Source organism: Bidens hawaiensis, unplaced genomic scaffold (assembly GCF_021521415.1).
Source record: "Bidens hawaiensis isolate Kalapana, Puna unplaced genomic scaffold, B.hawaiensis_p1.1 tig00000458_1, whole genome shotgun sequence".
NCBI lineage: Eukaryota > Viridiplantae > Streptophyta > Magnoliopsida > Asterales > Asteraceae > Bidens > Bidens hawaiensis.
This window is the reverse complement of record NW_027491030.1, coordinates 2,061,382-2,083,792: the sequence shown is the minus strand read 5'-3', so window position 1 is coordinate 2,083,792 and position 22,411 is coordinate 2,061,382. Positions and strand designations below refer to the sequence as shown.

Below are 22,411 nucleotides of genomic sequence, written 5' to 3'. Positions count from 1 at the left end.
GAATGTAAGATGTATGGTGAGACTAACGCCTCTATATGTAAGGGCTTCAACTTTTAAGGCTTAGCCTCGTTTAATTTTCAGCTTTTGACAACTAGAGCAAATAGTTGATTCCATGAAGGGTTTCTTTTCACTAAAACAGACTCAAACTCTAATATGTGTGATTGTCTGACTTTATAAATCGTATATAAAATATGTTCATCATATTATGACGTGTTAGTATCCCAATATGCATTTAATTATTTATTTTGACAAAATCACCACTTTTAATATTTGATTAGGCCTCGAAAATGGTTGAGATGTCAATTTTAACATCGCTTGTACTTTAAACCCGATCAAATAAGAAGAAAATTTGAATGGGCAATGGTAACTTAAAGCACATTTACAAAGATAGCAAAACTTCTAAAGCACAATACAACTTAAGAATCTGAATTGGATAGTAAAGCCTAACAGCAGCTATAGGTTTGTTACATTTGTAACATTTTTTATGCATATAATCATTAATCTGTGTGGAGAGATTTTCAGCAAATATATGTCAGGCCCAAGACCAAGGCCCATATACTGCTGGTAGGTCGGCCCAACCCGTTCGCCTGACCAGCCAGTCCACAATCTAAACTGGGCTTCATCTTTCTAAGTTTCTAACCATTATTCCATTTCTTCCTATTTTAAATCCGAAATACATGTAAAAACAATGAGCTAACATCACAAATGTACATCCGTAAATCACATGATCGGTTAGTCCTGGGGTCAAACCACCAGACCCAATTACCCTTAGCGGCTAGGCTAACCGACTCAACCAACCATATACCAACTAACCTCAGTTCGGCTTAACCGACGGCTGCAACGTAGGAAAGAAAGTCCAGTTATTGTGTGACCCCAATTCCACACCATTCGTGTTGTCAAAATTAAAGTCCCTGCTAGTCGATGTTCGTTTACATCGACACTCTTTTTCCTTATTTTCTCCATCCGACGACTTCTCGGTTATTTCACTCGTGTTTTTCTTTCCAACACAATATTCACAAACACTCTCGGTTTTGTTTAAACCCGTTTTATGTCCCGAAGCTTCTAGATTATTTGCTACATGTGTCAACTCAAACGAGACCCTATGATCAATCAACGGTTCTCGCTTTGGCGAACTCGTTGCTGAGTTGGCAAGTGATGCCACCTCAGATATCTGACTCTCCATCATATACACTTCACCAACACCGTTTGGAGTCAATGATCCAGACCCGACTTGTGAACCCAACCCGTACCCATATGGAGTTGCTGAACCCGAAACACCATTTGGTGTACCGGATTCAGAACCCAATCTTGAACCCCACTTACGGGTCGAGAAGTACTCGTACCCAATGAATTTCGGGCCGTCCCCGACCCGTAACTTTAGAACACGGTTCTGTTTATCAGGAAAAGGAGAGGAAGTACCCGAATTTGGAATCGTTGAGCCCATACTGCCACCTGGACTGTACGTCTGGAATTCGTGTGAAAATGGGTACTTTTGATATGACCCTATGCTATGTCGTCGGGCCCGTGCAAGTGATGATGTCAGAAGTTGAGCAAATGGGACTTCAGGTGAGGACGGTGTGGTTATTTGTACTGATTTGGTTGGTGGAGTAAAGGAAGCAGTAGATGGTTCAGTAGTGTAAGTGGAAAACACAGGCGGTGAAACTAGTTGTGTCTCATACGTATATGGACCGACAGTGAAGATTGAATTGGGAACATTTTGAGAAAGGGATTTAAAAGAAAGTAATCCTACTGGTGAATATGTTGCAGAGGGCGGGTCTGATTGGAGAAAAGATGCAGGAGATGAAGGGGGAGCAATAAAGGGAAATATTATTGTGTTAGAGGCGTTTATGTTTTGGGTCACGGGTTGTGACGGTCCAGGTGGCGCTGGCTCGGGCGCCAACAAGGCGTGACTAATTTTTTTGCTTTGTTTGTATGACCCGAAACACGCGTATAGACTCCAGCAGCTGCCCCATCTTCTCTTCTGAAGACATATATACAATATATGCGATGTAAATAATTAAAAAAAATTATCAAGAAATCATAGAACCAATGGATCACAATTAAAAGACACCAATGTACAGAAGAAGCATATGACAGGGTAAAAAAATACAAACTGAATAACTGATATTACAGTATTTAGGAAACAAACCAGAAACCCTGAACAAACCTATAACGTGCCCATGGACTCGAGACAACTAAATCATATTAAAAAACTAGTGATAATAAACCACAATTATAATTAACAAGTAAGAATATCATGATGTTGGTATTAATATTCAAAGTGATGATTCATTTCAGTTGCCATTTACAAATGTATATCCTGCACTTATAGCTAGTCTGACCAATGAATGATTCACTTTGGTTTGCACTTGAGGAACTCAAATTTATATGCATAATTTTCATTTATTTACTAAAAACCTATGCCAAATAACTTCCATCTGCCTATTATTAATTCAAGAAACCTAAAACTGATTTCCTTTCTTGAATTCCAAGTAAAAAGATGCTTATGGGAGGCCATTATTCCTGCCTGACATCCCTCATGCTTTCTAATTAAAAGATCAATACTCAGTTCACTCTCTATTATTGATCCTCTTTAAAAGTGGCGGGACATCATTCATCATGATAGTTACAATATCTTATTCATTATGGCAATCGCCTGTTTCAGAGTTGATGCCAGATGTACAAAACCTGATTTGTTAAATTAGGTCTCCACCTGTTCATACATGCATCTCTTCAACAAAATTCATACATTGCAAACCATATATACATGCTGATCTATAAGTATGAACTGAACATAAACATTAAGTGAAAGGTAGTACTGAACATAAAGTGACAGGTCCATGAAAGATCCATTTCATCTAACCTCTAAAAGTCGCACATATCTGGACTAACAATAATAGAAAGGATAATTACATAATTGAGTGGTCCATCACTAATAAATTCGTTCACATACCTAAACGAGCCTATTACTTATATTATTTTTATTTAACACGTATTTATTTTATAACTATTAAGATAAAAATAACTAAATAATATATTTGTTATATATAAATTTATATTTTAAATATGTATAAAACAATCAATAAATAGGAAAAAAGTTGAGCCTGAGCCGAAAGCTTGAAAATTTACTCACAAGCCAAGTTCGAGCTTTATAAATAGAGCTCGAAACAAGCTGAGCTCAAGCTCTTTATAAGTTAGCCTAGTCGAGCTCAGGCTCGGCTCGTTGACTAGTTCATGAAAGATATACCTTCTAAAAGTCGCACCTATTATGACTAATAATAGAAAGGATAATAACTCAAATGAGTGGTCCATCACTAATAAATTTATTCACAGACCTAAAACAATCTAAAAAGTAAAAACCACTGAATTTAACTTCAGCAGCCACATCTTCTTCAATTTCACACAATCAAATGATCAATCAAACACAAATATTATAACACAGCTAAAGTAACCTAACCTAAATTTCAAATCCAATCCTCATATCAATTGCAAAACAGATCAGTATCATCAGTTCATCACATAACAAGTAAAACAGTTCACAAATATCACGAATTCATTGCCGCATAAATCAACAACTGAATTTAACTTCAGCAGCCACATCGTCTTCAATTTCACACAATCAAATATCACAAATATTTTAACACAGCTAACCTAACCTAATTTCACATCCAATCCTCCCTCATATCAATTCCAAAACAGATTAGAATCATCACATAACAATAAAACAGTTCACGAATATCACGAATCCATTACCACATAAATCAACAACTGAATTTGACTTCAGCAGCCACATCTTCTTCAACTTCACACACTCATTCAATCACAAACACTAAAACACATCTAACCTAACCTAAATTTCAAATCAATCTCAAAACATATCAAAATCACTTCACGAACACCACGAATCCATTACCGCGTAAATCAACAACTGAAACTAACTTCAGCAGCCACCTCACCTTCAACTTCACGCAATCAATCAATCACAAATATTATAAACAACACAGCTAAACTATAAAACTAACCTAAATTCAAATCAAATCATCATATTAATCAAAATCACTTCACAAGCATCACAACTCATTACCGCGTAAATCAACAACTATTCGTAACAAACCTGAACGGAGGTAGGCTGTACGCGGCTTTCAGCTGAAACTATGGCGGTTGCAGCAGCGTTAACCGTCTCCACGGTGTAATTAACCGAACTCATACACACGCCGTTAAACTCACCGTCAACGGTTGCTGTGATTTAACGATCTGTTGAGAATCCGTTGACGGAAATAAATAATTATATAAATATAAATCTATAGGTTCGTTATCGGAAATGTAACAATAAATAATATTGGAGGATGTCACATCACGTAGATAAAGTAATGAATAAAAATGGTGATGGATTTAAATAAAATATGTCGCTTATGTTTCTCTCTCTTATTATCGAGCTGTGAATTTGTAATTATGTCGCACGTAATGTTACGATTAAATATTGTAATAGCTGATAGGGACGCGTTTGGTAGTCGAGATACTTTTAGTTTAAAATAGATTTTAAAGTGGAGTGAAATGTATTGTAAATAACGGTGGAGTTGTCGCACTTACTCACACTCACGGCATATGCGTCTTGTGTGAGCAAGTGAAACGTATGCAACCTTTTTAAGAGTGACGATAGATGTATGATGTTCAACCAATAAGATAGTGACAAGAAGATAATTTTTTTGTTTTGTATTATAATATTTCATTTAAAAAAACTATGATCACATTCACCTAGGTGCACACTACTTTTCAACTACTGTGAGGCGAGAATCCGAGATACATCTATTGCATAAGTGGCACTTATGTAGCACTGCTCACTCAATTAACATAGGTTGAATAGTGTGGTTTTAGACCGGGAGAATTGGATGAGATTTGATTTGTAATAGTGTCTTTTTTGTGTGGTGTTTTGTCTTGTCCGCTAGTTGTTTGTTAGCGGTTGGTAGGCTGTTTGTTTTAATAAAATTTGTTGTTTGGAAAAAATGTATCTTCTTATTAAAAAAAGAAAATGTTTAGGAAACAATTCTTCTCACTCAGTTCTAACTGGGACATACAACAATAAAGTTAAAGGAGATGTTTAATTTATAATATAAATCATATAGGTGAAAAAGAAGTAGTGATGATAGTATAATAAGTAAAGAGACAAGGTCATTTGGTAGTTAGTGCTATTTGCATTAGTTTTAACTTTTAAGTGAATTATGTGTCTATGTGATAGAAATAGGTGTATAATAAACAAACACAAGTACACAACTATAGAACAGTTTTAAAAGAGAATAACACATGTACAAATAATAAACCCTAAGTGGGAATAAGGGATGAGTACGAGTGCACAATAGTTAGTACACCAACATGCATTTTGTTGTTAAATTGGTATTTTACCATGGATGTTACTTTTCACTTGTTACTTCACCGATGTGTATGGATGCCAAGTCGCGAAGGACTAGGTGAACCATGATCACTAGGCTAGTTCTCTCGTCCTATTGTACAAATGGTCAAGATGCAAAATGATGGCGGTGAACAGAAAGAAACAAGGACGAGAAGGACTAGATCATTCAAAGAGTGAGAAAGATGAAACAATAAATGGGACCGAGTGATCAAATCTAAGATACGAGGTTGACGTCACAGGCCTTGGTACGTAAAAGATGCCATTTTTCATGATGATGGGATGAAAATAATTACCAATAATGTAAAGGAGAAACAAGACATAAGTTTTCATAAGGTTGTACACAATTTTTTTAAGATGGCATTCTTCACACGCATAAGATACGAAAGAGGTAGTGTGGACACTCATGTAGGCAGAGGCGAAGTATAATGAGGGCCAGGGGTGTAGTGTATTTTATGTGATACGTTTTTCGTCCGAAATATTTTATGTGTAGTGTAAATTTGCCTGTTTTTGACCAAAAATTTAAGCTCGGCCCCCTCTCGTTTATGAATTTTTTTATACATTTTGAGTTCGGTCCCCCCGGCGTTCACGTCCAAGCTTCGCCACTGCATGTAGGGTGTTTTACCGACAACATTTAGCCCGTTACGTGGACTTAAAGAGGATATATCATAAATGTTGACACTCGCCCAATAATGTTGCTTGTACGTTAAAATGAAGCCCTCTCATGGTTATTGCATGTTGTCTAGATGTTGAATTCACACAATGTACTCGATGTTGACCGAGTCTTGTTTTTTATTCAAAGTTAGCATTTGTGTGGACTCCCGTTCAACATGGTGCGTTAAAAGTACAGAGCGATGACATATTAGGTGGAGCACATGCTTATATTACCTTACAATACGTGTTTAATTGTGAGTCTGGAGTTTTAAGCGGTAATCTAGTCAACTTGTAAGGAACTTCATGTGAATTTTCTTGTGACAAGAAGAAATGAAAAACGCTAATTTATCATTCATTTTCATGATTGCTCTACATTTCTTGTTAACTGGTGATATACAGTTAACAAATAAATCGCATTATTATTTTAATATGATATATTTTTATGGCAAAAATACTTATGTTTATGAACTTTATCATTACCAAGAAATTATCTGAAAATGTATCCATTTGATACACCAAATGAATCAACATTGTCCTTTATTTAAAAAAAATTGAGATACTTGTATTTCACTGCTAATTAATGAAAACAAAATATTTAATAAATAACTAATATACAACAAACAATAAATATGTTAAACATTGTTAATGCATGTTGTTGTACTATAGTATTTACAACAATTTTAAGGTAAACAATACACTTTTATTTTTTAACATAAATTAGATAATTTTTAAAGCTTAAATTTTAGAAATTGTAATGCTATTAAAATTAGAGAAGGTTCATGTGCATTTTAATCTTAACATGAGAACGTAGGAAATAATAATAATTTATAAAAAAATGAGAACGTAAGAAACAATACCAACTACAATACCAATCTACATAAACAATGATTTATAATAATAAAGAAAAAACCTAAAAAATACAACAAAATAATCAAAATCAAGAACAAAATAATAACAGCAAATACCAACAAATACTTATAATAACAAAAGAAAAAATCTAATAGTAACAACAAAATATAAATCAGCAAATACTTATAACGTCTCATAATCGAAAACTAGCAATTACAAAAAAAAATAACAACAAACACCTATAAAAATAAACCTAATAATAACAACAAATTGGTTCTCACGGTTTTCGTGTTAAGAATAAAATGTATTTAATCATGTTTCATTATAAATTTACCAAAAAATGATGCGGTTTAATGGGAAAGTCACCGATAACAAAATCTGTAATTTTGTATTAAAGGGTATCTATATAGATACATGAATACATTTTTTATATTTATCGAAAAATAAGAGGGGAATGGGCACTCATGGGTATTACCCATTCACCGGTCAATCATACATCGTTATTTCATTTCTACCCTCAAGTACCCACAAATCATAAAAAAACTGGAAACACATATCCATAAGTACCCTAAAATATTTTTTGTAATATATGTAATAGATTGATTATTAATGAGTATTTTAACTTCTTCAAAATTCATATAACCACACGATAAACTCTTGCCATAAATTGTAATTTGGCAAACTGCCCTTATAACTAGGGATGGGTTTGTTATATGATAAACTACCCATAAACTTTATCCACGCTAGTGCCCGGCACCTGTAAGTATGAAATACTTATTTATTGACGCATTGGTCACGTTCATTATTTTATGATCATTTTGAATTTTAGTGGTCCCATTTTGTTCAAACTAAAAGATTCTTTTACCATTGACATTATTAACTTTCGGGACTTCAAACTTTATCCACACTTTCTCAAGAGCCTTTATAAGTTTGATAAACATGTCTTATAATATTTTAAATCATGTTTATCATATTAAATAGTTTAATATTAAATAAAGTTACTCAACGAAAGTTATTAATAATTATTGTGACGATTAAGGTCATCCCATCACCAAATTCTCTCTAGAATTAGACCATGTGTACTGCAAACGTTATGTTTGAGTTATGGGTTGAAAACGCGGGGTACACCGCCCCCCCTGCGTTATGTGATGTTGTTTTTTTGGTGCGTTGTATACAAAACGCGCAAATGGCACACAAATCAAAAAAATATTACCGTTAATCGTTGAGAATAAAAAAAAATTAATTTCTTTATATATTAAACCAACTAATTCCCAATCAAAACTCATCAAATTTATAAAACTTCTCTTTTAACTCTACAACTCTATAATTCCTTTACACAAAATTCACTATATATGGATCCTCCATCTACATATAAACAGTTTTTCGGGCCCGACCAACAAGCCGAGGACGTGGAGGAGGAACAGGCGGTTACGAGTGCGATTATGCTCGCGACACAGTATATGAGTTCCGTTACGGGTAACAATGAAGACGATGATGAAGACAACGACGACGATGGCGAAGACGATGAAAACGACGACGAGGACGACGAAGACGACGACAACAACGACGAATAGTTTTTTTTTATTTTCTTGTAATATTTATTTAATAAAATATTATTGTTATTTGATTATTCTTATTAAAAATTAAAAACAAAAACTGTAAAAGTGACTGGGCGCCACGTGGCGCATAAACCCTGGATGTGGAGAGTTATGACTACAGCCTGTTTTTGTACAAAACCATAACTCTGACTGGGCGCCACGTGACGCATAAATCCTGGATGTGGAACTTTATGACTACACATGGTCTTAGCGGTTTATGTTAAAGTTGATAATGAGAAGAAGGGTAAAAATTAAGTATTTTGAGAGTTTGTCAGTTTTAATATGAGTCATACGAGGTTTTATTATGTTGGCATTACGTCCGAATGTTTGGACACTTGTAGCAGCTAGCAGCACAACTAATGTCAAATGACATTAGGAGAGAAGGATCATCCAATAACGCAGAGACGACCCGGGAACTAGGGATTATGCCCTTCAGGAGAAACTCATTGGGGTTCCAAACCGAGGTCGACCACAATATTACCAGTGACCACCCAGTCATACTGTAGATTGTCGTCTTTCAAAAAAAAAATAACTTATAACGGTGGACGGGGTATCATTCAGGTATTCCTTATGGGTACTACTCATAGGTACATTGTCGCCACCCTTGCAGGTAGGCTTTCAAAGGAATGGAACTAGGTATGATTCACCGATAAAGAAGTAGAATGAGGAGGAGAGAGAGAGTTATGTTTGTGTGTGGTTTGGATGGGGAGTTGAGGTAGGCTAGGGTGGCTGCATATCATTTGCTTTCACAAAGATTTTGAGTCAAAGGCACAAATTTGGGTAGTTTAGTCATTAGTGAGGAATCTAGGAATTTTTTCCAGTGGGTTCACTATTGTTAGGTGCTCTAATTTTATACAACCGAGCATGGTTCAGGTCGGGTCGGGTCGGGTCGATAGTTATGGTCGGGTTGAGTAAGGCTCATCACATAATAAAATACAATACAATAACAAAAAAACAAACATCATCATTAATATTGATAAAAGACATCATATAGGTACGATTGTCTTTTCAAACTTTAAAAGAAGGTACCTATCATTGTTCTATATGGTTCAATGGCTCAAGTCGGTAATGTTAAGTTTCAACATATTAACATCCAATTCATGTTTAAACAAAATAACAATAATGAAGAAACACTAAATGATCCCGGCAGATTACGGATAATCTTAGGGTTAAGTAGATGTTTCCCACGAGGGTTAGGTCCGGCAAAGATGGTTATTCTTCTTGACCTGCAAAACAGACACCGTGAACTCGTCACTGAGAAGGGGGGGGATCCTCCTTGTGACCACCCTCCGGCGTGAGAATCAGACTAGATTTCTCTGAATATAAGTATATTGAGAGAAATAGCTAGAGAGAAGATAAAATGATACCGTTCCAAGGTGTTGGAGTATTTATAGCCTAAGGTAGGTTTCCAAGCAGGTACGGCCAGCTGTATAATATTCCTTTTTCCACCAACTACGGGCTATGTACGTGCCACGATGGGAGTTGGTGGGTAGGCAGCGGCTGATAGTGACATTTTGTACTGGAGTGTGCTCCTCCTCATACTATTGTCGGTGAGCTGTCACCCTGTGATTGGTTCATGGGCTGATTTGGTCAGATCTTGTCTATTTTGTCCATACCTTGGTAGGTATAGTACAAAGGATCTTCCAGAAGCGTACGGACTGGCTCTTTTGGGCGGGAATATTCCCGCCTTGCTCATTCCTTCCTCAGGTGACATTGCTGAAGTATAAGAGTTAGTGCCTTATGTGTGTAGCCTTACTGTTAGTGCGGGTAGCCTTCCTTCTTGGCTTGTACCCACAGCTGCGGGAACAGGTAGGGTACTGTACCAAGGGAGGCTTTCCTGCGTGAACAGCTGGCTTACTGCGTGTAAGGTCTTCATCTCTCTGAGCATGGTGGGTCCTGCGGAACCAGCTGGTCCTTGCGCAGACGTACCTCTTCAATGTGTGTCTTGCGGGTCCAACTGGGCTTTGCGGGGACCTACCTCTTCAAATAACAAAGTAACAATATAACACAACAAACTAACAGCATAACATTATTTTTATTGAAAGGCAAATGAAACCACTTTATTAAGCATCAAAAACATCATGCCACTATCAAGCAGCTAGCTGCACAAAAAATTCCAAAGTTCAAGACCTTTAAAGGACGGGCAAAAAAAAACTCCAAAATAAAAAACCAATCACCAAATAACTACAACGGAAAAGAAAAAAAGTACAACAGAACCTATTCTAAAAAACAATAAAATATATGCGGATAAGGGGATTCGAACTCAGGTTGACCCAAAGTAAAGGGGGGATGATTATCACTACACCATAGTTCAATATTGTACATGGGTTCACTCTAAAAATATATGTGAGTTCACTATCATATATTATATAGATATTCGATATAAATTTCAAAACTCAGTGGGTTCCCATGTAACCGCACCAAAGCACGTAGATCCGCCCATGTAGTCGTGCTATGGGTGGGTTGTTGGTTTTTTTTATTTATTTATTTATTTTTTTTGGGGGGGGGGGGGGGGTTGTGCTCCAGTAGGTTGATTGCAACATCGGTTCTCTAAGACCATTCTCTATGGTGGGGGCATCGAATCCCCTTCACAGTACCACTTTAGCGCCACTTAAGCACCGGAGGCATCGAATCTCTAACCAATAATGCCCCGCTGTAGTTTAAAGCCTATTGGTGCCCATACACACACACCCATATGTATGTGTGTGTGAGAGAGGTTGAGAGAGCAAAGGCACCCATCGTTCTGAAGCCCCAACTCAACGCGCCCCCCTCCCGGCGGTGTTTCACGCCTTCCTCGCCCCAAGGCCGTTCTCCACCGCGCCCATATCATTGGGTCTAATAGTAATGACCTTCCACTAGCCATACCTCATAGCCTTAGATTAGTTGTTGGTACATTTGAAGTAACAAAATAGTATTGGTTGAATCTTATGATAGTGGATAGTTGTGAAAAGAACACACCCTCCACCCTAATCAAGAAGTTAGATAAGTGTTGGATGGAAATACCGAAATATAACTTGAAACTTTTTAGCAGATATTCGGGGTATGAAATTGAGCTAACAAATGTGGAATATGTACGGGATCGGTCTCAGATTTAGTGCTTTGCCAGAGGAATGGGCGGAGATCATGACGTTATATTTTTTTAACCGAAGTTAATGAAAATTCTCGTAGACGCTACACATAATAATTACATATGTCAAATATATAAGTTCTAAAGGTGTTACTTTTAACAAACCACACCATGTGAATTATTTATACAACTAACTCTATGAATAGTTATGATTTCTCTTATATTTATATAAACTGTCTCCTTTTCTTATTTATTTAAAAATGCATATTATTGATGCAATATTATTACGCTAACTCTTTCTTTAAAAAGCAATGTATTTTTATAATGTAATCAAAATTTATTTACAAAACTTAAAAATGTATATTGGTAAGATGCAATGTTTCTGGATGATTATGACTTGTTTGTTGTTAAAGCTTTAAATGCAGTTGTTTATTATGTCTTTACTCCAAGATACAATGTTTTTATATGATTGTGATTTATATGTTGGTATGGTTCCCATAATAATATATAGACTAACTATTAGGCTACCTGTACTTGGGCGACAAAATGGCCAAATTGGACGATAATCGGGCGGCAACCCCCCCTAGTGATATTTGGGGCAACAAGGGCGGGGGCGAGGTGTTTTTGTCGCATGTTGTTTTTGTTTTTTTATTATTATTATTATTATTATTATTATTATTATTTATGTGTGTGTAATATATTTACATATATATGAGGCTACAACGCCATTACATCCCTAAAACAAAAACTTACCATTTACTGATTGGACGCCACATGACGAAAGTCGCCGCATTTTATAGCCCCCCACTACACATAACCTTATGTTGTATGCAAAAACATGAACTATGTATGCACACATTTCTCGTGGCTCAAACGATAGCTAACTTTTATGTTTTGAACCGCATAAATATTATATAACTTGATAATACGACACGTTTCTCTCTCTTATTGTATTTGATTAACAATATGTACAATTATTTTTATGGTATTACGGTTGTATTTCAAAACTGATATATTGAATGCATCTCTATATATATTACAGGCATGTGCAATATCAGTTCCAAAATCCACATATATACTTCCCTCGGATGTAGTTGTATCTGCAAGTGCATCAAACAAACCATTTGTCAAGCTTGATAATTGTAAGAACATGAACATCTTTAAAAGCACCCATGTATGATACCCAATGGGTTGGTGTCAACCCCTTCTCATCTACATTTTTACAGTGCAATGTTAGGTTAGTAACACGTGTACTACACAAGTTGAAAATATAGTAAAGTGCAAATAAGAAAAGATGCTTATATATTTAAAGATTTTGTAAATTTTAATGTGGTATCAACGGATCCTTTTACGTAAAACCTCATGTTTTTGTAATGAGATTGGATTAAAAAACACTGAAGTCACGGGGAGAACAATTGATATTATAGTTTATTTTTGTATTTTATAAAAGTAATTTTGTCATTTTTAAAAAATAGTGGTTTTTAACTATAAAGCTAAAGCTAGTTGGATGTTTAATAGCTATATAAAAAAAGAATTATTTGGTTGTGTAATAAGTATAAAGAAAGTGAGAAAAATAAATTGGTATTGGTTTATAAAAATCTGATTGAGTTTCATGATTAAATGAATCTATACCTGTTAATAAAAAGAGAAAATGAAAATTAATTCATTCTAGTTGAGTTAATAAACACGAACATTTTAAATGGTTATTTGGAGTTCGAAATCCTCACCAACAACATATTTAGGTGTCATGTGTTCACATGGCTCCTTTAAAAGAGTATTAAAAGATAAGATATCTCAAAATAAATATTATTTTATGTGCTTAAAGTTTTATCTCTCATAATAAGTACGGTGGTTTAAATATACTTAACGTGAAACATGGGCCAAAGGATTGTTGATATTTTACAAACTGCTTTTTAACAACGTTTGGAGCAACCCCAATATTAGAGTAGGTTTTTTTTGAGATAAGACATTAATGTCTTTACTGATTTTGATACTCCAACATAATAAAAAAAAACATTGTGAGGAGAAAAAAAACCGTTATTCATATTTCGAACCTGAGACCATAATTATCAAAAGCCTCAACCATATTAAACCCATGTATTATCATAAAACCAATTGGTGAGATTTTATGAACCGGCCGTGTAGCAGGGGTTGGGATTAGATGGGTATGGGGTGTGGGCCACTAGGTAGAGGTGCACAAATCGGTTTTTTTAAAAAAACCGGTTCGGTTATTAACCGGACCGGTTTTTTTGGCCCGGAAAAAAACCGGTTCGGTTAATAACCGAACCGGTTAATAACCGGTTTTTGTATCTGAAAACCCTAACCGGTCTAACCGGTTAGGACCGGTTTAGAAACCGGTTAGAACCGGTTAATAAACCGGTTTTTTTATTAACCGGTTTTTTAATAACCGGTTTTTAGGTTAACCGGTTTTTTTTTTTTTTTTTTTTTAAATAACCATTATTTTTTCACAGTATAAACAAACCGGTAACTACAAGGCAAACCGGTAACTACAAGGCAAAACGGACTGACTCCATTCTTTGCTTTCGTTGTTAGGGTTCTTTGCTTGGAAGATTAAAAACACATAACTTTCATTTATAGCTTTTACATTAAAAATACAAACATTAAATCGTTATCGCATATTCGTAACTCAAAAATAAAAACATTAAAGAATGCTTAGACACGATTACATTAACAACTTGCTATTTCTTACTCATTATTTGCCTCCATGTTTGCTGTTTCTTTAACTAATTTTCTTCGCTACCCGATCCCGAGCTATTCCTTAGGTAATCGTCGTACGCGGCTTCTTCATCGGTCATTGGTTGAGTGTGTCCTTGATTGACCTCGTCTTCATACAAGCCCGCCTCATACTCCATTTCCCCCTCGAGTGAGCGTTGATGTTGTGCCCTATCTAAAGAGTCCAAGTAATCCTTGTAGCAAATCGACATCTCTACAGCTGGTGGAGTGAGTCGAGTCCTTCTAATCGATATAACCCTGCCAGAAACAGAAAAAGCAGACTCCGAAGCTACCGTGGAAGCTTGGACCGTTAGTAAATTTTTGGCCATGGCGGCGAGGATCGGAAACTCATCCTCCTTACCTCTCCACCAAGCCAGCAAATCAAGACTTCTAAATTCATCCGGAGTCATGTGTTTCACAAAGTTGGTACCACCATACCTTCCAAGTTAACTGCTTGGGGTGTTTACCTTTTGACGTTTACCGGCGTCTTCCCAAATCATGTAGTACATCCCCATTTCAAGGTCGGTTTGGGATTGGGATTGGGCAACAGCTCTTAACGAGTCATGAATTTGGGAAGACGACCCGTATTTTGTAAGGTAAACATCATACATGTTTGACAAGGTGGTGTTGAAAGCATTCTTTAAAGTTTGGCTATAATAGGGGTTTTGATCGTCGTTTAACTCTAGCTCATCACAAATTTTTTCTATTAAAGCTTCAACACCACCAACATTGATGCAAGGGTTTAACGCAGCGGCACATGTCAAAACAGCGGGTAGTTCTTGAAAATATTTTCTAAATTTTTCTTTCATTTTTACACCCATATCAAAATAAGGTGCACCCCTACAATGAAGTTCACTCAACTTTGTGCACATGACAGCAATTTTTGGTAAAGCAATGGGGCTTGTTGGATAGTAAACCCCGGATAAACTAGTTGTGCAAGATTTAAAAATTTGAAGGACCTCCGTAACGATCTCAATCAATAACCAGTTTCTAGGATCGTACGGTGCACATTTACCCCTACTTGACAAAATTTGATGAAACGCAATTAATGATTCTTTTTGTTGGATGGCTTTCTCAAACATATCACAAGTCGAGTTCCATCTTGTTGGACAATCCCAATTTGGCCCCAACCATTGACAATTAGCTTATACACAAAATTTTTTGTATCTTGAAAATGTTTTATTGTTGCTAAAAACATCTCGTAACATTCTTTTAAAATTGTTTCTTTACGTTTCGATCACGTTTAACCCATCTTGCACGGCCAAGTTGATAATATGTGCAATGCATCGGCTATGAAAAAACGCTCCATCACAAATAGGTTTATACTTTAATTTTAAATGGCCAACCGCGGCCGTATTGTTGGACGCGTTATCAAACGAAATTTAAAAGATTTTATGTTCAATCTTGTATTGTCGAATGACTTTATCCAAGAGTTTAAAAATATTTCTACCCGTGTGCGGGTAATCAAACAATTGAAACGCAACGGTTCGTTTCATCATTTGCCACGACTCGGGGTCAACCCAATGAGCCGTCACACAAATGTATGAGTCGGGCGAACCATTAGGTACCGACCACACATCCGTTGTTAAGTTTACACCAGTTTGTAAGTTTGAAAAGTATGAAATTAGTTCGGATTTAGCGTTTTTCCATGCTTTAAGACAATCTCTTCTAAGGGTCGAACGACTTACGTGTTGGTAGCGTGGTTGAACATACTTTTGCATCATCTCCGTGAATTGAGGGTTGTCGAAGTGGTTGAAAGGAAGTGTTTGTTGAATCACAAAGTTTGAAAACTTTTGACGTACCGCTTCAAGGTCGTACGTAAACACCGTTCCTTGATTCGTCATCTCCGGCTGCGAACTACTTCCCGATTCGTCCTTCAAGGCCTTGCAAAAGGGCATTTGTACATGCGCTTTTAAAGTGGAGTTTGCATCTTTGCCATAAAACTTCAAACAATGTTTGCATCGAGCTTTTTGGCTACCGTTAGACATTTCGCATAGGTCGAAATGTTGCCAAACATCTTGGTTTCGTTTCGTGGGGATGACCCGAACGACCGTTTCTCCCGTGTTCGAGGCACCCATGTTGACGGATGAAGCAGCACTTTGGGAGGCCATGATAATCGACTACGAAATAAGAGCGTATGGAGTGGTAATATGGTATAATTGAGTGTGAGATAACAAAATAATCGCGTATGAAATAAACGTTTAGAGCGTTTGGAGTTGTATAATCGAGTGTGATCTAACCAATACCCAACCTAAACTATATATAGATGTTTGTGGGGGTAAAATGGTAAAAAAAAAAAAACTGTCAAAAAAAAAAAACGGCCATATAGCCGTTACAACGTTCAAAAACCGGTTTTTAACCGGTTAACCGGTTATGGAAAAACCGGTTAACCGGTTTTTCCACAACGGTCAAAAACCGGTTTATAAAAAAACCGGTTAACCGGTTTTTTTATAACCGGTTATTAAAAAAAACCGGTTTTTTTAATAACCGGTTCGTTAACCGGTTTTGGCTCTAAAACGTGTAACCGAAATACGAACCAGCGGTTTGTAAACCGGTCAAACCGGTTTTTAAAAAACCGGTTTTCGTAAAAACCGGTTTCCGGTTTAAACCGGCAAACCGGTTCCCGGACCGGTTTTTTTGACCATCTCTACCACTAGGTCTACGTCACTAAAGCCTACACCGGCATACCACATGTCTAAAGTCGTTGGTGCTTTCATTTTGCAATTACGATAATGTGATTTTCATTATTATTATTATTATTATTATTATTATTATTCAAACTATTAAAATATATTAATGCATTTTGTTTGTTTTTTTTAATGTTTTGATTCTAATTTTATAAAATTATGAATATATTACAATAAATGTAACCAAGCATAATGGATGTATATATGTCACAAATATATACTTTGTAAATTAGTGGAGACCCGCGAGGCTGCCAACTCTTATGAAGGCACAACGACTGTCAAATGACAGCCGATTGTATGGTTTCTCGGAACAACACCCAAGTGAAAGCCAGCGTGAGCTTAGTTAAGAGAACATATTCTGATTAGAGTGGACAACGAGACTCTCCAAATTTGAGGAGTGCGATGGCTTAACACACAAGAAAGTCGGGTTCAAAAAAAAATAATTTAAGAGTTACCATACTAAGGTTTGGAACATCAAAACATTTGCAAGTGGACTAGAAAATGACATAACTAATAATCGATCATTGTTTTCATTCCATTTGGGGTTACGCGGGCTATAAGTAATGAAACAAAATGTCTCAATATAACAACCGATTGAACAAAGTTTCATAGACAGTTTCCCCGAATCTCGTGAAGTTCAATGAAGCTCGAAACCAGAACAACCCTTCTTACCATCGGTAACGAGGTTTCCAAAATCAAGTTTGTGAAGGAATTATACTTTGGCAAAATCTTGACGAGGTGGTGACCATGTAACACATGGTGATTTCCTAATATCGAATGACTTATCTATTCAAAAAATGTGATTAATAATTGACATTACATGTTGGTTCTTAGGATCCCACCTTTTGTGGAATAAGATTATGGTTGTTGTTTTAACATTGGATGGACTCTACTAGGGCTGTTCACGAGCCGAGCCGAACCGAGCGAAGACTTGCTCGTTGCTTGGCTCGTTTCCAACTGAACCGAACCAAATGGTTGAAATTCGAACCGAGCGAAAACCAAAACGAGCCAAAATCGAATCGAGCATTTTTCGATCAAACATCGAGCAATTTCGAGTATTATTTATTTCTTTTTCACTTTAAAATTTTCAATAATAAACAAATTTGAAGGTTGTAAATAATATATTTTATAAATAAATTAATAGTTTTTAGACAAACATGTAATATATTGTAAATTTTTATTAAAAATAAGTTTGAAGTGAGATCTAATGATAATGTAAACAAACTTCTAGTATTCTAAAAACTTGAATCGAACAAATAAAACAATAAAGTTGACGGAATATGAAAAATTTTAATGAGTAAAAATAATTGTAAGCTTATATTTATGTGTTTTGTCTATATATTTATATATTTTTTCATATATAATTATATATAAAATAAATTAAAAATATTCGAGCCGAACCGAACCGAGCAGGCCTTTGCTCGTTGCTTGGCTCGTTTACAAATCGAACCGAGCAGAGCGGCTCGTTTTCAATCGAGCGAAAAAACGAGATAGCATTTTCCGAGCGAGCGGCAAGCGAGTTCGAGTGCCGAGCGGTTTGGACCGCCCTAGACTCTACAATCTACATGCCACTATAGTTCCATCCAGGCCCACAATATACATTTTCATGGATTTCATTTTAGGCCTTCATTGGACTCAGCCTGGACTGGAGTGGTTTAGTATTTGTGATTGTGGGTCGCCTTTCAACACATTCCATTAATCCATTCTAAACATTGATGATTTGATGTTTTTTCATATGGCAAAGTTGTGATTTCAAGAGATTATTTAGCATACCAGAAAATAATAGCATCCTAACAAATTTATTTATTAGTCACAACTACTCATCTGCCTACTTTTTCCATTTACTTCTTTTGATTCCGAACTAAACATATAAATCTAAGTTTCTTAATTGATAATAAGAATTAAACACCCATTAACAATCAAAGGACAATAACTACAAAAGGTTTATAGCTTGAGTCAGAATAACTAAATATTTATCTCTTACTAGGTGACTAAGCATTAGTTATACTCGTAAATAAATGAACATAAATTAGGTCAACATAAACCACGACCTCAACACGACACAATTTTAAATGACCCCCCTCCAGTATGACACAATTAAGTATATAAATCGGATTACGCTTATTCAACCCGTCAATCCGTAAACCAAACGAGCTAATTTACTAAATTTCGTTGTTCAAAGTTGAAACTTTTTTTTAACGGCCAAAAAATCTTTCAAATGAACCACCTGCTAAATTCAACAAATCGAGATAAACTCGCATTTCGCTCCAAGGAAAACCCCACTAAAGGCAAACATATGTGAAGACTCGCTCGTAAGCATAAATGTAAAGTGAGTTAAACCCATTCAATTTAATGAACCTACCACAAAAATATAGATATAAAATAATAATATCTCAGAAAACCAGGATCATGTTGGACCCAACATCCAAAGCAAGTCCAATCATCTTCCTGCAAAACATAATATTCAACTTCACCTAATTTTATTTCAACCTCAAATTGATTCGCCTTAATCTACGGATCATCACCTAACCAATACCCATGGCTGCAGCCATCTTCAATCCATCATCATTAACACTACCCAATATTAATATTAATAATAAAAAACCCTCAATATACGCCTCTCACATTTCATGCTCCAAAACCCTAATTGTTCGTTCGCTAACGTGCGCGCCTCAGTTAAGCATTATTACGCCGTTTGCTAATTGGAACGGGCTCAGGACAAGTTGGTTTTCAGTTTCATTGCAGTATTTGAAGTTAGGTACGTGTTATTATTATTATTATTATTATCCAATTGGGTTTCAGTTGTTGTAGATTTTGTTGTCAGTTAAAGTCAAAGTTAGTGTTTTTGAGGGTTTATTGACTGCTTGAATGATTGGATATTTGGATTTAAGGGTGTGCGTGGGTCGGTTTGGTTTGGTTTTGGCTAAAACCAAAATGTCGGGTCTTTGATAAATGTTCGGTTTTGGATGTTTCAGTTTCGAGTTTTTCGGTTTTGCCATTTACACTTGAAAATTTTGGCTGAAAATAATGAATTTGGGTCTAAATGTATTTGTTAGTTATTAATTAATTGATTATTATACATTTAGGGGTGTGTATGGTCGGTTCGGTTTGGGCTTAAATCGAACCAAACATCGAAATATCGTATTTTGAGTTTTTGAAAATTGTTTGATTTCGGTTTGGTTAGGGTTCCAGTTTTGCTGTTTTGGCTTGAAACTTTTTGCTTCCAATAAAAATTGGCAAAAAATAATAAGCTTGGGTCTAAACTTTTTTGTTAGTTAATAGTTAATTGATTATTATACATTTCGGCTTAACTGTATATTAATCTATAAAAGGTTACTTAAAATTTTAAAATGAAAATAAATAACTATAAGTTCGGTTCAGGTTTTTTGGTTTTAGTTTCACGCAAAACTGAAACTAAACTGACAGTTTGGTTTTTAGGAAAACAAAAAACCAAATGGTTTCATGCACACAGCCCTAATTGGATTGCTTCGTTTGTTGCAGAAAGGAGAAAGAAATGTAAAGGGAAAGGTGTATATGCATCTTTATTTGGAGTTGGGGCTCCTGAAGCTTTAGTCATTGGAGTGGTGGCTCTCTTGGTATTTGGCCCTAAAGGTCTTGCTGAGGTGAGCTGACTGAAAGTCAACTTTGACTCATAATTAGTTGAAATATCTTATTTTCAAAGTCATTTTTATTGATGAACAAACGTTCTGATTATTAAGTGCAACAATGTTATCAAAGTGATTATCATGATGAACATGCTAATGATTATTTGTACATTTTTTTCGTCTAAATACTTTTTTGTGTTAATGTTTAACATATTTAAATTGCAGGTTGCAAAAAATTTAGGAAAAACGTTGCGTGCATTTCAACCAACAATTAGGGAACTTCAGGTAATGCATACAATTACAAGTTTTTTATATTTTGATGACACAAAGAAACTGTTTACTAAATATAAAATCATGATTTGTATAATAACAATAGGAAGTGTCACGGGAATTTAAGAGTACACTTGAAAAGGAAATTGGTCTCGATGAGCTTCAGAATCAAGGAGGTTACACTTCCAACACAGTCAGACCGCCTCCCGACACCCTTCTGAATTCTCAGTTAACAGTACCACCGCCTGATGCCACCACCACCACCGCCACTGAAGATTCTCAAGCCACCACAACAACTCCTGCTGGCGGTTTGGAGGATTCACAGGAAAGTTTAACAGCAGCTGATGTCAGTGCGGAGGATTCCAAGGAAACAGTAACCACCGCTGATGTCAGTGCGGAGGGTTCCCAGGAAACGGTAACCACCACTGATGTCAGCCTAGAGGGTTCTCAGGAAACAACAGCGATTCCCGCTACGACAGTGGAGGATTCTCAATCTACAGTTGACACTTGAAAGTCCTCTTTTAAGTAACTTAAAATTTCTAATCCTTATAAAAACCTTTTTTAGATAAAGTTTGCAATTTCGGCCCGTTTATGGATAAACCGGTAAATTCAGGTTATATACGTCTCTTGCGTCAAATGACTCAAATCATTGTCTTTAAAGGGTATAATGGTAATTTTAGAAAACTATCAGATCGTCTAACAGTGAGGATTATATATGTAGTATATGAAAAAAAGCACCAAAGTTGCAATATGATCTTACCACATGGACTATTTGTGTAATTTTGGTTTGTTTGTGGATAAACAGGTAAATATAGGTTTTTTGTGTCAAATAATATCTTAAAAGGGTATAATGGTCGTTTAAAAAAATAACTGATTTTCTAACATGAGGTTTTCATATGTAGTTTTTGAAAAGAAAGGCCCAAACTTGCTATCTTGTTTTACCACATGAACCGTTGTGTAATTTACGCCGTATTTAACGTATTAGTGTTTATCAAACTCAGCCGATTGGGCGGATATTTTGACTTGTTCTAAGTTCTAAAATAGAAGCGTAGGACCTATGTATGAGATATACTATGTTTGACTTCTGGTTGTAATATTAAATATCGTTGACTGATATTGTTGGTTATCCAGCAAACAGGTCGGCTTCAAGCACAGCATATTCAAGTGAAGTTCTTTTAAAGATTACTGAAGAACAGCTGAAGGCAGTTGCTTCCCAACAACAGAAAGACCAGCCTCCATCTCCTGACAGTGAGATCTGAAATGAAATGCCAGTTTTGATCAGAAGACACGAAAACGGAGTTGAGCTTGTAGAATCGGTTGCGAGTTATAAAAAAAGGCTAGGAAGTTGTTAGGATGTAAGATTTTATTTGTTCTAATGAAACTACATGTTGTACACTTAGCCAATTCTTATTGTTCACACTTCACCGACATGCTCTTTAGTCGAGTGGAACCATTGTTTATAAACTAGACCAGTTGAATCAGGTACCTGACAAAGCACCAGTCTGGTATGGGTTAAACTGACATGTTATGTCAAACCCACATAA

The 22,411-nt window shown here is 35.9% G+C and overlaps 2 protein-coding genes across 2 annotated transcripts; one reads left to right on the top strand and one right to left on the bottom strand.

Moving 5' to 3' along the window:
* Nucleotides 1-658: 658 nt before the first annotated feature.
* Nucleotides 659-4,396, bottom strand: LOC143627991 (uncharacterized). The gene is made up of 2 exons (XM_077097693.1): nucleotides 4,115-4,396; nucleotides 659-1,981 (listed from the first exon to the last, which is right to left on the bottom strand). The coding sequence occupies exons 1-2, from the start codon at nucleotides 4,205-4,207 to the stop codon at nucleotides 815-817; spliced, it is 1,260 nt and encodes a 419-aa protein (XP_076953808.1). The 5' UTR covers nucleotides 4,208-4,396; the 3' UTR covers nucleotides 659-814.
* Nucleotides 4,397-19,438: 15,042 nt separating this feature from the next.
* Nucleotides 19,439-22,177, top strand: LOC143626506 (sec-independent protein translocase protein TATB, chloroplastic-like). The gene is made up of 5 exons (XM_077096582.1): nucleotides 19,439-19,750; nucleotides 20,494-20,615; nucleotides 20,823-20,882; nucleotides 20,974-21,376; nucleotides 21,999-22,177. The coding sequence occupies exons 1-5, from the start codon at nucleotides 19,531-19,533 to the stop codon at nucleotides 22,124-22,126; spliced, it is 933 nt and encodes a 310-aa protein (XP_076952697.1). The 5' UTR covers nucleotides 19,439-19,530; the 3' UTR covers nucleotides 22,127-22,177.
* The last annotated feature ends 234 nt before the right edge of the window (nucleotides 22,178-22,411 follow it).

What these genes read in the sequence shown, in the direction of transcription:
- LOC143626506 (XM_077096582.1), top strand. Translation starts at nt 19,531, where the DNA reads ATGGCTGCAGCCATCTTCAATCCATCATCATTAACACTACCCAATATT. An exon ending in CAACAATTAGGGAACTTCAG is followed by an intron (nt 20,883 to 20,973) that starts GTAATGCATACA and finishes TAATAACAATAG; the next exon opens with GAAGTGTCACGGGAATTTAA. An exon ending in TCAATCTACAGTTGACACTT is followed by an intron (nt 21,377 to 21,998) that starts GAAAGTCCTCTT and finishes TTGGTTATCCAG; the next exon opens with CAAACAGGTCGGCTTCAAGC.
- LOC143627991 (XM_077097693.1), bottom strand. Translation starts at nt 4,207, where the DNA reads ATGAGTTCGGTTAATTACACCGTGGAGACGGTTAACGCTGCTGCAACC. An exon ending in TACAGCCTACCTCCGTTCAG is followed by an intron (nt 1,982 to 4,114) that starts GTTTGTTACGAA and finishes ATATGTCTTCAG; the next exon opens with AAGAGAAGATGGGGCAGCTG.